At 48.7% G+C, this 14,704-nt stretch overlaps 1 protein-coding gene across 4 annotated transcripts in view; it reads right to left on the reverse strand.

The window, feature by feature from the left end:
- Positions 1–10,687: 10,687 nt before the first annotated feature.
- The window catches only part of Tnrc6a (trinucleotide repeat containing adaptor 6A), a 77,125-nt gene continuing 73,108 nt past the window's right edge, over positions 10,688–14,704 (reverse strand). For all 4 annotated transcript variants that reach the window (XM_060366896.1, XM_060366895.1, XM_021655009.2 and 1 more), the window contains 2 exons: positions 13,905–14,044; positions 10,688–13,516 (listed from right to left, as the gene is read on the reverse strand). In XM_060366896.1, coding sequence (XP_060222879.1) covers positions 13,141–13,516; positions 13,905–14,044 — 516 coding nt within the window. In that variant the 3' untranslated portion in view covers positions 10,688–13,140. The remainder of the gene's footprint in view (positions 13,517–13,904; positions 14,045–14,704) is intronic.

Raw genomic sequence — 14,704 nt, forward strand, 5'->3', positions numbered from 1 at the left:
CTCACCCCAGACCTTGCAAGCCGCGCCCTGTATTGAACACAATCCCCTAGTGCAGCGGTTCTCAACTTCCCTAATTCTGCACCCCTTTAATACAGTTCCATGTCGTGGAAGACTCCCAACCATAAGCTTATTTCGTCGCTACTTTATAGCTGTGATTTTGCTACTGTTATGAGTCATGTTTTCTGAGGAATCTGTGTTTCCCAAAGGTCTTAGATGACCCCTGGAAAAGGTCGTTTGACCCTGCTCAGGGGTCACGACCCACAGACTGAGAACTGCTGCTGTAGGGCGTCCGTGGGCATGTGAAGTCTGAGAAGCGATGCTGCCAGACATTTCATTCAGGGCGTTCTCATCAGCAGTGAGCAGATGAGCCACTCTCTTCAGCTAAGAGACATGGGACCGCTCTGCTCTCCAGGGCCGAGATTTGTAAAAGTATCCCTGTGATGTGTCTGGCTGGTGTAAATTTGGGATTTCTAATTTTTAAGTAGGAGCCTTGGAAAAGCCAGCTGAGCCCTCTTCTAAAAGAAGCTGCTGAAGTTTGGTTTTTTTTTTTTTTTTTTGGTTTTTGGTTTCCCTAGAAGACAGGGTCTCCGTGCGCCCCCTCGTGGCTGCTTCCTTCACTTAGCTGCAAAGTGGGTCCAGGAGGTCTGTCCTTTAGTCACCGGGGAGCACAACAGCTCTTACCAAGGCATCAGGAGCCACCGGTGACACGCACATGCGCACATCAACCAGGGAGTGGCCTTCTTCAAGGTAAAACAACAACACAAAAAACACAAAGACCAACAAGCTGTCTCAGAAAAGGCTCCTGCCACCAAGCCTGTGTGGAAGACGAGGATTGATCTTCTCAAGCTGTCCCGACTCACACAGACACAATAAATAGATAAATAAATAAGTTGATTAATTAATTAATTAAAAGGTCAAGTTCAATAAGAAATAAATGATGCTATGATGGCTGACAACCACACACACTGAAATGACAGGTCTGGGGGATTCCTGTAACTACAAAACCATTACCAAAAAAGTAACAGTCGCTGTCCCTTCTAGTGCCTGGGTGCTGGCACCCCTCCCCAGCCTCACCTCCAGACAACCCCTGATTTTGTTCGCCGTCTCTACAGACGTGTCTGTGTGTCCACCACACACTCTGCACACTTTGGGGCTGGCTTATTTCACATGGCGTGGTTATTTTGGCACCTGTGGCTGTTGCCTGGATCAGCAGATGGATACACTACGGTTTGCTCATCAGCTAGCCTGCTAATGGGTGTCTGCATGTGCTTCTCTGTGGTCAGAGTGCCATGCGCAACAGTAGACATCCTTACGTTGATACACCCTCTCAGTAATGACGGGAGAGGGAAGCAGCTGGAGCCTGTGGTCAGTACCTGTCTGTTTCAGGATCAGCCAACCTGTCCCCAAGTGGTTGTACCACTGTCCATCCGCCTAACGGGGCATGAGTTGCACACAGGGGTTGCTTGGTCTGCTCTGTCACCATGCAGAAATTCTAACTCTGTGGCTTCCCATTGTACCAGCCAGTGAGGGAGGGGAAAAGTGGCTTTGGAACAGGCACTTTAAACTTCCCAGGGCCTCGGTTTGTGCAGTTTCTGGGTGGCTTGGTATTCTGGGCTATTCCGTCTTTAGTCCTGCCACAGACTTGCTATGTGTCTTAGTTACTTTTCTGTTGCTGTGATAAGACACCATGACCAATGCAACTCATAAAGGGAAGAGTTTATCTCGGCTCACAGTTCCAGAGGGCCACAGTCCGTGACCAGCATGGCAGGGAGCACAGCAGCAGCTGAGAGCTCGCATTCACTCCTCGAGCACAAAGCAGAGGGAGTTAACTGGGAATAGCTTGGGCTTCGGAAACCTCCAAGCCTGCCCCGGTGACACACCTTCTCCAAAAAGGCCACAGCTCCTAATCCTTCCAAAGAGTTCCACCAACTGGTGGCCAAGTATTCAAATCTATGAGCCTACGGGCCTTTCTCATTCATACCGCCACACCCTGCCTACCAGAAATTCCCTCAGAGCAGCACATCTTCAGACCTTACAAACTGTAGGCCCGAGACAACGCATGTTCTTCACCAGTATGCCTGCACACTCCACCTTGCCTTGGCCTTGATCCCAAATTCTCTGGACCAGATGTAGAACACTCAGAATTTCAAGCCTTTAGTACTAAAATTGAAGAGAAGTTTGAACAAACTCCCTGGCTTCAGTTGCTCTTAGTTTAAAAATCAATCACTGATTTTGGGCTGGAGATGCAGTCAGTAGGGTGTTTGCCTTGTAAGCATAAGGCCCCCTGAATCAAAAGAGGGGGAGACGTTTGTGTGTGCCTGATATGAATCTGTGTGTATGTGTGCCCATGTGCTCTGTGCAACATGCTCTTTGTCCCCTGCCAGTAGGTGTATGTGTGTGTGTATGTATGTGTATATGTGTATGTGTGTATATGTGTATGTATGTGTATATACATGTGTATGAGTGTATACATGTATGTGTTTAGTGTGTGTACATGTGTGTACATATGTTTGTGTGTGTTCACATGCCCCTGTGTACTGTGTGACAGTCTTAATCAACTGCCAGCTTTGCTGTAGACAGCATCTCTCATATGGGCTATGACAACCCAGGTTAACCCAGGTTACTTCTTAGGGACTCTCATCAAGGCCACTGACCCTTGACTTGGCCTTCTGATGGGTGACATTTTCACTCCACAGGGCTCAGCACTATCCTTGGGATACGCTGACACTGCTGTTTCCCAAGCAGGAGTCCCATGAAGCGCTGCTGTGGATGACGCATGTACAAAGCACAGAGTACTCAGCTGGACCAACTCCTTTAGCTTCCAGCTTCTGTGGACAGCCGAGGGCCTGTTCTGGGGAAGATGCTCTGGAGGGCTGGGACTCCAGCTTCCACACTTGGCCCCTGGGGGGCACATGAGCTGTCCCACCAGGAAAATCGGCATAGAGCTACAGTGAGGTTGAGACCGTGTCCGAACCCTGAGAATCTCAATCCTGGGGCCGGCAGGAATGAAGGCACACACACCCTGCTGTGTGCCTTCATGCCCCGACGCAGGGAGGCCTGCCAACTCCCACCCTCAAGGTAAGGTGGTTGTTGTGGCCTAGCATCTGGATTCCTCTCCATGCAAGTAAAGCATCCACAGCACCTCAACACCAGCCGATGACCTACCCTGAAACCCCCCCACACACACTCCCCAAGCCTTATATAACCTCAGTTCACCTCCAATAAAGTGCTCACGCATTTCACTGGATATCACCTAAGAGCTGCTGAATCACTGGACGAGCTCTGAGCTAAAAGGGCTATAACACAGGGTCTGTTTCAGAGAAGGCTTTCTCCCTCTGGGCACTCACCACCGGCCTGGGATCCTGGGACCCGGCTGCCTGCTAAGCTCCGTTCGTTCCTTTGGGTCCAGTGCCTGGATGCTCCAAAGGGAAGAGACGGATCCTGGGCTCAGGACCGACAGCCACCTGGCCAACAAACTCTTGCAAAACCTGTTTCAGTAACTGGAATACTGCACAGCAGACACAATTAGCCTGGCTCAAGAGGCATTATCATTGGGGGCAGGGGCATTGTTCTTCCTGCTTCTTAACTCGCCCTGGTGGCGTTCTCCAGAAGCAAACACAGCCATGTTTCCACCTGAGAACAGAACTTCCTAATTTTATTTATTCACTAAAGAATGTTTATGTTGTGTGATTAACCTGTGCAGGTATGTACATGTTTGGGCCCATGTAAGCACACACACACACTCCTTACAGAGTTTCTCTATTTTTTTTCTTTTTTATGGTGCTTCATTTTTTTGGTGCTTTGCCTGCATGTGTGTCTGTGTGAGGATCCCCTGGAACTGAAGTTACAGACAGCTGTGAGCTGCCATCTGGGTGCTGGGACTTGAACCTGGGTCCCCTGGAAGAGCAGCCACTGCAGTGCTCCTAGCTGGGGAACCATCTCTCCAGCCCCCAGGGTTTCCCTCTGGACCTGGAGTTTGATACTTTCAGCCAGTGGCTGGTGGCCACTGAGGCCAGTGAGCCTCCTGTCTGTAGGTCCTTGTAGCTTTGGGGTTACAGTTGTAAGAGATCACTCCTGGCTTTGTTTACACAGATGCTGGAGACTTGAACTCAGATCCCAATGCTTGCACAGCGAGCTCTAGTCCTCACTGTGTCATGTCTCCCTTCCCAGACAGAACTTTTTACAAGAAAAAATAAAGCCCGTGACTAAGGTTGAGGCTTGGTTCAGTAATAGAGATTCACATGTACAAAGCTCTGAGCTCCAACCTCAGCATCTAAAAAAGTAGCCATAGAGCAACCCTTTACATGGACTCCACCCAGTCAAGGATGCACCACATGGATTTAACACAAACTCACCAAAAAGTCTTTGGTGTGAAGAGCTTTAGAATGGTGCACAAGTAGTCCCATATCACATACCTACATCTGAGAAAGCAGAGACGTGGAATGACAAAGCGCCCATCATAACGGCACACACTGTGGGTTCTGGGAAGGGGGGGTGGGACAGATACCCAGCCATCTCTTGGACACCTGGTACTTCACACAAAACACAAAAACTCTGTCCTTAACAGCCCCAGAGGGGAAGGAACCTCGAGGCCAACACAGATGAACGGATGGCTACTGTGTGCTCAGACGTTCAGGGGAGTGCTATGAAGAACTTCAAAACCACAAAGCCAGGTCAAAGAAACCGGAGCCAGCAGCCTACATATTGGACAACTCCAGTTATAGAAACGTCCAGAACAGGCAGGCAAAGTGACCCACTCCTGAGTGTCCTCAGGAGGCAGAGACCAGAGAATCAAGAATTACAAGCCCGCCTGGGGACACACAGTGACACCTTTGTGAGGGTGGCTCAGTGCTAGAATACTTACTGAGCTGCATGCACGACGTTGGTTCTACCCCAGCCCTGGACCCAGGCAACTGGCGGTTGTCTAGAGTGGGGAAGGGCAGTTTGTGGAGGAAATGGGGAGATCTAGCCAACACAGTGGTGAGGCGGTGTAAGCTTGTCAGTGGTGCCGCTGGATTCTGAGCACACTCAGAGCTTTTGTCTTTACAGTGCTGGCAAGCTAACCTAGAAACTGGTGCTACTGAGCACAGCCAGCCTCTGACCCGTGAATGAATCACAGGCTGGGAATTCTGTCGATGAAATGGTGAGGTTCTAATAAATGTTCTTGGAGTAGGCTTGTTTGTGTATTTGTTTGTTTGTTGAGACAGGGTTTCTCTGCATAGCCCTGTCTGTCCTGGAACTTGCTCTGCAGACCAGGCTGGCCTCAAACCCAGGGATCTTTCTGCCTCTGCCTTCCAAGTGCTGGAATTAAAGGCGTGCACCACTGCCACCTGGCTGGGCTTCTTTTTTTTTTTTAACGCTTCAACCTTTTTGTAAGCTTGTACTATTTATTTATTTATTTATTTATTTTTGCTAAATATCTGTGTGTGCGTGTGTGTGTGTGTGTGTGTGTGTGTGTGTGTGTGTAGGGGGGCTTCATGTTTGCCACTGAGGAAGCTGTTGGTGTGCTTACAGAGGATGGTAAGTAAAACTTTCAGGTGGACTCTGGGCTGGTTGGAGATCCTGAAGAAGCCGATAGTCATGCCAGCATTGGCCACTTCCTAAGGAACCCCCTGGTATGGAGGGAGGCCACTGTCATGTTCTAGTGACCCTTCAACCAATTTCGTGAGGCCTACACACACAATAAAGCACAGTTCTTCAGCTTCACAGTTCATCAGGCCTAAGCACAGCCTCGTAGAAACATCTGCCAAAGTTCAACTGAGCTGACGCACAAAATTAACCTCAGAAGCTTTTATCTCATGGACGCTGAAACGCCTCCTCCTTGACAGGAAGCTTCCTGCTTCCACCTTCTCCCCATGACGTCTGCCTTTTAGAGCTCCCTTCTGGCTTTTGCCCCTTCCAGGCCTGATACTCCTCTTGAGGTGATTCTGAATGGGCTAGCTGCTTCTTTCACTCGCACACAGGAGCGCTTGTGTGGTTTCTGGCCCCACCTCCTTTCCCACCCCTACCCACATAGCCCATTGGCTTCCACCTAGCTTCCTCCTGCAACTCCACCCCTGAGCTCAGGACAGAATGGAGGGCTTCCCGCCCTTGCGTGACATCACTCAGCCTCCCAACCCTTCTAGTACCCTCTCCCTACTGCCTTAGTCAGTTTCCTGTGGCTGTCACAAAATTATCAGAAGCTGTATAGCTTATGAAGAAAGAGAGTTTGGCTCACGGTTCTGGAGGCCGAGAGTTCCAAGAACATGGTGCTGGCTTGCATTTGGCACTCAGCAAGGGTCTTCTTTCTGTGTGATCACACAGCGCAGCCAGAGCAAGCGTTCCGGAGCGAGCTTACGTTTATAATGTAGCCACCCTCCATAACCCATTAACCCATTAGTCTATGGAGGTTTGATTTTTTTTTTTTTTTTTTTCACTTTCCAAAGGGCTCCAAGTACCATTAAGAGATGAGAATGAGATGAGGATCAAGTTTCTAACACGTGAATTGCAACAAATGGGAGGTCAGAGGGCCAGGGCACCCCGGCAGATTCCCACTGTTCTGTACCCTGTGCATTAAGTGTGGTCTATAACCACAGCAGTGGTGCGCCTCTGTAACCCCCGCCCTCAAGAAGCTGGAGCCGGAGGATAGTGTGTTTGAAATTAGCCTGGTAAGAACCTATCTCAAAAGTACAAACAGGGAAGAAAAAGAAAAGTCCCTGACCTTATCCCTCTTACCTCCTGTCGCCTCCTCTTTCCAGGGTGTGGGGGTCCCCTCTGCTAAGTGCAGTTACCTTGTGAGTAGAACTTCCTGGCTTGTGGTTCCTCCCAGTCTCTCACACCATGGGGAGCTAGCTGTGTTGGGGCCAAGAAAGTTGCCAGGCACCAGGAAACCTGAAGCCAAATAGAGAAGGGAAGAAAGGGCTGGAAGTCCTGAGTGGACAAGCTGAGGACCTCCAGGCCACTGGACGATCTGGTCATCTCTCGAAGGCTTGACAGCTGGAAGTCTGCCACAGTGAGCCACTGTCGCTGCATCTGGAGCCAATGGACAGCACACGGCCCTGGCAGGGACGCACTGGGTCTGTCTGCGACAGCATGGCGCCGAGGGTGCGGACAGCTGGCGAGTGCTGGACGGTTGCTGCTGTCAACGCTGGGCTCTGTTGGAGGCTGCCCGGTGCGTGCTAAGCCTAGCACCGTTTTAGGTTCTCACTGTTGGTGGTAGATGAGATTCATGCCTCTGTCCATTAACAGGGTCTACACATGTGGTCGCATTGACCCAAGATAGGTGGGAACAAAACTGCCCTTGTTCAGAGGGGCCCTTTACTAGAGTCTTAGGAAGGGTTCCCTAAAGTAGCACCTGGGCCTGCAGAGGGGTCAGGAGGCAGCCAATCACGCATCGGGGATTAGAGTGTCATGGGCAGGAAGAGCAAAATGTCCTAAGCCAGGAAAAGGAGGTTGGTTGCTGAGATGCTCAGTCAACCTTGCAGGCTCCTGAGCTGGGGTGAGGGGGGCTGGCTGTCCCCAGTTGCCGAGGAAAGTCACTGGAGGGTTGTAAAGGCAGGGATTGGCCTGAGATGAAGGATGGAGGTTGGATGCCATTTTGACCGTGGCGGTGGCTCCGAGAGCCTCTGAGCAAGAATCCGTGTCTGAAACCGTGTTCTGAGCTCGGGCAACTTAACTGCATGAAACTGTTTATAAAGATAGGAGGAGCTGAAAGTCACACAGAAACTGAGAGGACGCCAAGGGGTGGGCATAGTGGGATGGCGGCATGCCCTGTCAGAAACTCCTGAGAAGAAACTGGGTGGGCTCAATGCTACACGGGGGCCAGGGCCAGGCTTTGCCTGTGGCCTTCTGAGACTTTTACCTCAGGCAGCTCCAACTCCAAAGCCTCCTTAATAAAGAACCAGGGGCAGCTCCCAAGTTCAGGAACTGGTGCACGAAAGACTCTGCCCTGGTCCACTCCCTCACACTTGGATGCTAACAGTTTGACCCGAGAGCTTGCATTTAGTTTTAGAGATTCCTCTTATCCGTGGGCGTACATGAGAGCCTGCCTGTATGTCTGTGCACCTCGAGGCTGACCTGGTGCCCTCGGGGGCCAGAAGAGGGTGTAGACTCCCCTGGGGCTGGAGTTACAGATGGTTTCGAGCTGCCATGTGGGTGCTGGGAACTGAAGCTGGGTCCTCTGCAAGAGCGGCCAGTGATCGTAACTACTGAGCCGCTGCTCCAGCCCTCCTTAAGAGGTTTCTAAAATTCGTTTCACCTCAAAAGCAAGACTCGATTTAAGAATGTTTCTTCGGGGGCTGAAAATTCAGGTCAGTGGTTAAGAACGCTTGTTGCTGTTCAGAGGACCAGGTTTCAATTCTTAGCACCCACACAGCAGCTCACACGAGACCTGACTCCCTCTCCTGGTCTCCTTGGGCACTGCTTGCATGTGGTGCACATATATACAGGCAAGCAAAACATCCATACACATAAGATTAAAAAGGAAAATATTTTTCTTTTCTCCTTGTGCCTTGAGCATGTTAGGCAGTGATCTGCTTCTCAGCTGCATCCATGCCAGGGTGTGTATGTGCTCATGAGAATGCACGAGTGCATGCTTATGAGTGTGTGGTATGTGCTTATGACTGTGCATATGTGCGCCATGTGTGCTTATGAATAGTGTGTGCATGAGTGTGTTGGGTGGGGCTGTGGAGCTCAAAGGTCAATTTTTTGGTGTCTCCCTGTCACTACCTTATTTCTTTTATCTGTGTGTGTGTGTGTGTGTGTGTGTGTGGTGGTGGTGGTGGGGCACTTGTGTGGAGATTAGAAGACTATTTTGTGGTCTTGGTGACCTACTTTCAGCTTTATGGACCATGTGAGCACATGGTCCATAAATACATGTACAGTCAAATTAATTATCCATACACACAAAATAATTTTTAAAGATGCTTTTTAAAAATTTATTTTTTATTTTATATACATTGGTGTTTTGACTGGATGTCTGTGTAAGGGTGTCAGATCCCCTGCAGCAGGAGTTACAGACAGTTCTGAGCTGCCATAGGGGTATATGGGTACTGGGAATCGAACCCTGGACCTCTCAAAGAGCAGCCATTGCTCTTAACTGCTGAGCCATCTCTCCAGGGCCCCTCACACACAAAATAATTTAAAAAATACAAACCAAACCAAAAACCCAGATGACTTAGGGAAAACAGAGGTCCACACATTGCATGCATGTTGGTCCAGAGGTCATCTCAACAGGTTTGTAAGGTCTCCTTTATGCCCCATCACACGTGTCTTCCTACCTGTGGATTAGTTCCACTAGCCAGAACAGAGTCCTGGGCTTGGGCAGGGCTTCAAGCTCAAGGCTGTCAGCCCCAGGCAGGTAGCTGGTGACTCCCTTCCTGCAATCTTTCATGTCAGCTTTTTGTTTTTGACAGGGTTTTTCTTGGCTGTCCTAGAACTTGCTCTATAGACCAGGCTGGCCTCAGTTCAAGAGAGCCACCTGCCTCTGCGTCCTGAGTGCTGGGACCAAAGGTGTTCGCCACCACAGTCAGCTTCTTAAAACTGAGGCCTTAAAGACGCACGCAGCGTCCTTGGGGACTTTTGAAAAAAAAGGCAATGGAACCGCCTGATTAAAGCAGTAGTTTTAGATGAAAACAGCAGCAGAACAAAACATCTGCAGGCAGCTGAACTTCAAGCTTAAGAACTGGGGGCTGGGCAGATGGCTTAGGGGTAAAGGGGCGAAGTGCATGCTATGAACTCAGGAGGACTTGAGGCCAGTTGCCTAGGGCCTCATGAGGATGGAGTTTAGTGTGATGGACAAACACAGCCAGTGTTTTCCTCCGTCATCTATGCACACGCATGGGTGTGGGCACCACACATGGACATTAAGGAGTGGAGTCTTAAGAAGTGGCACCCTTCCTCCGACTGGGGAGAATCTGAGGCATACAGCTCTACAGAGCCCTTTCCAGACTAGGTAGGTACACTCAGGAATGAAGGCATGCGCACAGTGCTCTACATGGAGAATCCCTCGCATGCAGCGACTCTCCCTCCCAACGACTCTGGCAAATGCTACCAGAGTCCTGTGGGCCCCAAATCTGAGTTACATCAGGCGCTCTCAGGTTAACTGGGGCTCTAGCTCTAAGAAGCATCCTAACACCCAAAGCTGAAGGACAAGCAGCTCAATGTTGCCAGTCTTGCTCAGCACCACCTCTACTAGTCCTCAGATGCACACACATCCATCTTCACACTACACACCTACACGTGGCCTGACTCCCTGAGGTCTCATTCCCGCTTCTGTTGCCTTTCAATATAAACAGACAGTAAGACATATGATAAGGGAGGTGGCAGGTGAGCGCACTGGATGCTTAGAGGTCTGATCTGGTATCTGCACAATTGTCAGTGGTTAAAGTCTGTTCTGCAAGAGGTGAGAGGGGCCAGCTTTGCTGGGGACAGACCCAACACACAGGGGAAGCGGCCTTGACTTAAGAGGACGTTCATGAAGGCCTGATGGGGAGGAAGAGCAGGGCAGCTCATGGCAGAATTGAGAACACACCGAGCCACTGCCGTCAGTTTAGGCTGATTCCCAAAGGCCAGGAACAGCTGTCACAGGCCTGTGGGAAGTGACGGCCAAAAACGAGGCAGTGGTAATAGCGAGCGATTCAGAATGACTCAAGAGTGACAAGGGAATAGAGCAGTTACTAAGAATAAGGTAAATATCAAAACCACTTAATTTTTTCTTTAAAATCAAACACTTTATTTCCACATAACAAGCGCAAAAAACTCCCAAACACTTTTAACAATACAATTAACGAAGTCATGAAGTCAGTTATATACTACTCAAAGCCCCAAACGGTCACTCAGCTTAACGTTCCAAACATCTCCACACATGGTTTTTCAAAGTTACCTTTGGTTTTTGGAAAAACCAGCGTGGACATCAGTACACACCGAATGCATTGAACATTTGCTTAGGTTATGGTGTCCGACATTAGCTTACTCCTGGCAAGCTGGAGCGTGATTTGAAGTCATACACTGGAATACAGACACAGGTTCTGCCCCAAAGCTCCCGCAGTGAGGAGGGGCGAAGGGCACGGGGAAGAAAGGCCAGTTCGGGCGGTGGCATCCCCACTGTGTGAGAGGTATGAGAGGTTAACACTAGGATGCTGTCAAGTCATTAAGCTTCATGTTCCGAATGGTCCCGCTGAGGCTTGAGATGGGCACAGATGGTGGGGAAGGTGAAGCCAGAGAAGAGCTTTGAGCAAGATCCCAAAGATGCTCAGGGGAGGAGGGAGCAAGCTACAGTTTCCACTGTTCTCACATTATCTCAGGGTGATTGTGGAGAAGTTCAGGTAAAATGTTCAAATATTTGCTTAGATTTTTAATCTGCTGCTCTATGAGAAGAACCCTCATGTGCAGCAACTTTGTAACTTTCATTATAAAAGAGCCTACAAATAAATTCACAAAAAAGACAATTAATGTTGAGCAGCCAAAAAAGTCATGGTTTATTATCTGAAGATTTCATAATTCAAACACAACCAAACTGTACATTTACAATCACATCCTATTTGTAAACAGTTAAAAGCCACTGACCTCTTTTGCATCTTAGGACACAAACAGTTAGAATCAAGGCAATGAAATGATGGCATATTCTGTACTGTTAAAAGTTTACCCTTGTTTAGTCTCTCTTCTTTGACTAAGCAAGCATTATAATACCATTTGTGGGCAAAATAACAGGGGCTAGGGCAGAAAGAAATTTTAAAATGGTGTAACTCGTTAGTTTGCAACAACATTTAAAATTTTTTATACAACAAACAACTCTGTAAGCCCAATGTCTTGGTTACAGTATGCATAGTTACTGATCTCGGCCTTAAGGTATAACAGTTAAACATGAACACGGTCACAAGAGAGCAGGGACATGAGAGCCACTGATGGGTTACAGAAGTTACCTAGCAATTATTAGCAACCATCATCACTCACTAATGAAGGACAGCATCTGAAAGCAGACGGCAACTCCAGCTCGAAGCGATTTTTTTTCTTTTTCTTTTTTTTTTTTTCTTTTTTTTGGCAGAGAAAAATCTTGAACAGAGCAATACGTAGTATCAGTGCTAAAAGTTGGGATTTTCTTTTTTCCTATAAGAAACTACAAGATTTTTTTGACTGGGGAACTGGTTTCCTGAGAACCATGCTCTTTGATTTAGGACAGGAATAGAAAACAGAAGAACATGGCCAAATGCTGCTCTTTTTCCCAGAGATAGAAAGCGTCTTTTAAACCACCCTCCTCTTTTTTTTTTTTTGTCTTTTAAATTTTTTTTAAATGATGGAAGAGTAAACATTTTTTTTCTCAAAAAACAAACAAAAAAATCTGTAAACAAGAAGGTTCATCGTGAGAACCTTCAAAACAACATGGAAAGCCTGTTCAAAGTGCAGGGCCCGTCCTGGGCAGCAGGCGGGCTGCAGGTCACAGCGGTGGCCACAGTTTCTCAAACTGTAGAGCGAAATTCTTTAGTTTTATAACATGAAAAAACTGGTGCAATACTTTCATTAAGAGTCCTACGTCAGTATCTTAACTTGATCTTTTAAACTCCACGATACCACAATAAGGTAGGCAACACGAGGCATAGTAGAGAGCGCACGCCTTTAAGAACATCCTTGAGTAAACATTTACACTGGAACAGCTGCCCCCCCATATTGCCGATTAGACGGAGAGAACATCACTCAGTGCAAAGGTAAAAGCTCATACATCAGCCCAAAAACGGTTTTGCAAAAAAAAAAAAAAAAAAAAAAAGAAGAAGAAATAAAGAAAAAAAAAATAAAAGAGAGAGAGAAAAAAAAAACACCCCCCCAACCCAAAAACAAATAAAAATAAAACGTGGTGGGGATGAGGGATGGAAACGAAGGAAAGAAGGGATCCGAAGGCTAAACATGATGAATACACAAGTGAGCTCATTCCACACGGTTAGCTGTATGGCGCTATTTGGGAGTGTAAATAGATAGATACCCTTTCACATTATAATGTTGGCCTGCATGATTCAAGTATTCAAACTGATATGTTTTGGGGAAAACAAAGTGGAAAATGTGCAGAAAATAGCTGTTCCCACAGGTGGCCCTGGCTGCAGGTGGCGAGCCCAACTTAGTGCTCCTTTCCTTCTCATCTTGAGGTCACAGTTTATGTCTATACCTATGCGATTACATGGACTCTCCACCCCCACCCAGGTGGTCAACAGAAAGAAAAGCATTGATGGGGGATGGGCTGCTAATTCCCCGGGGGTCGCTGCTGCTTGGGGGACCCCACAGGCTTGTGGAATAATGTGGGGTCCCCCAGAGGGAAGTGCCGTGAAGGTCTCCACAGTTAGTTCCCGACAGCCCAGCACCATTCCAGTGATTGAGATCGGTCCGGCTGGAGAATGAGTGGGAACAGTCGAGGGAGCCCAGCCGGCTCTGGCTGGACCCAAGAGACTGCCAGCCAGGAGAAGGGGTCAGAGACTGACTTTGTGCAAAGAAGCGACTGATCTCCTCTTCACTGGCAAACTCAGCGAGAATAGTAGTGTTCCCCAGCACACACCTAGAGGAGAGGGCATAACATGAGGCCTTCTGGTTGCATGGTTTTACAAGCTCAACTAGCAGGGGGCCCTGCTGAGAGAAAACCGAGGAGGAGCAGCAGGAGCCTGGCCTGCCCCATGTCCAGAACGAGTGTCTCAGAGAGGGTCATGGGCTATCCAGACCAGGTCTGTCTCCTTATAGGCAACGCAACGGGTTCTCTAGGTCCTTGAGATTTTGGTTTTACTTTAGCTCTAAGGTCTTATTATGTTTCCTGGACTGGGCTCCCATGCTCTCTCCACCTCAGTCTCTCCAGGGCCATGCTGACCAGGTCTAGAGGGGTCCTGGGCTAGGCTGGCCTTCTACCCACAGCTCCTCCAGACCCTCCCCACCAGAAGTCTTGGGCAACTCACATGTGCAGAGACTTTTGTGCCTTCACTACCTCTTCTTTTGAACTGTAACGGACCAGAGCATTTCCATGTGGGAGGTTCAGATGGAATGTAATCAGTGGGCCATGCTGCATGCACAGGGTGCGCAGAGTTGAGCCATCAATCTAGACAAAGCAGGCTGCAGTTAGTGGCTATTATAAGTGCCACTAGGAGGTACCTCTGGTCCTTCTCATGCCAGTTTCAGTGTCCCTTCTTTATGTCCACTGGGCCTAGAGCGATGTGATGAGCTTTCACTCCAGATGTGGTTTTACATCCTTTCCTCCCCCACTCCAGGACAGGACCTCAAGGCACTGTTCCCTAGAGGAGTGGGAGAGTAGCCCAGAGGCTAAGAAAATGTCCCAGATATAAAAGGGCAGGATGAGCCAGACACGGTGGTGCACGCCTGTAATCCTAGTACTCCAGAAGGTAGGGGCAGGCTGATCTCTGAGTTCAAGGCCAGCCTGGTCTACAAAGAGAGCCCAGAACAGCTAAGGCTACACAGAGAAACCCTGTCTCAAAAAACAACAACAGGCCAGGCCAAGGTTTCTGGAGGTACAATACAATCTCACACACATGCCTGCAAACCCCAGCCTAGCATCACTCAGCACTGGGTGAGATGTAGGTATTTGCCTTATTGTGGCTGCCCTAAATAACAGCATGAGAACCACTAGATCAGACCAGAGGCAATGGGAGTGCCATGCTCTGCCCAGCCTTAATGGCCACTGACAGGCCCTGTTCTGAAAGAGCAAAGTGTCTTCATGCTCCCTGGCCCAGCACATATACTA

This window comes from Meriones unguiculatus, chromosome 14 (assembly GCF_030254825.1).
Source record: "Meriones unguiculatus strain TT.TT164.6M chromosome 14, Bangor_MerUng_6.1, whole genome shotgun sequence".
Lineage (NCBI taxonomy): Eukaryota > Metazoa > Chordata > Mammalia > Rodentia > Muridae > Meriones > Meriones unguiculatus.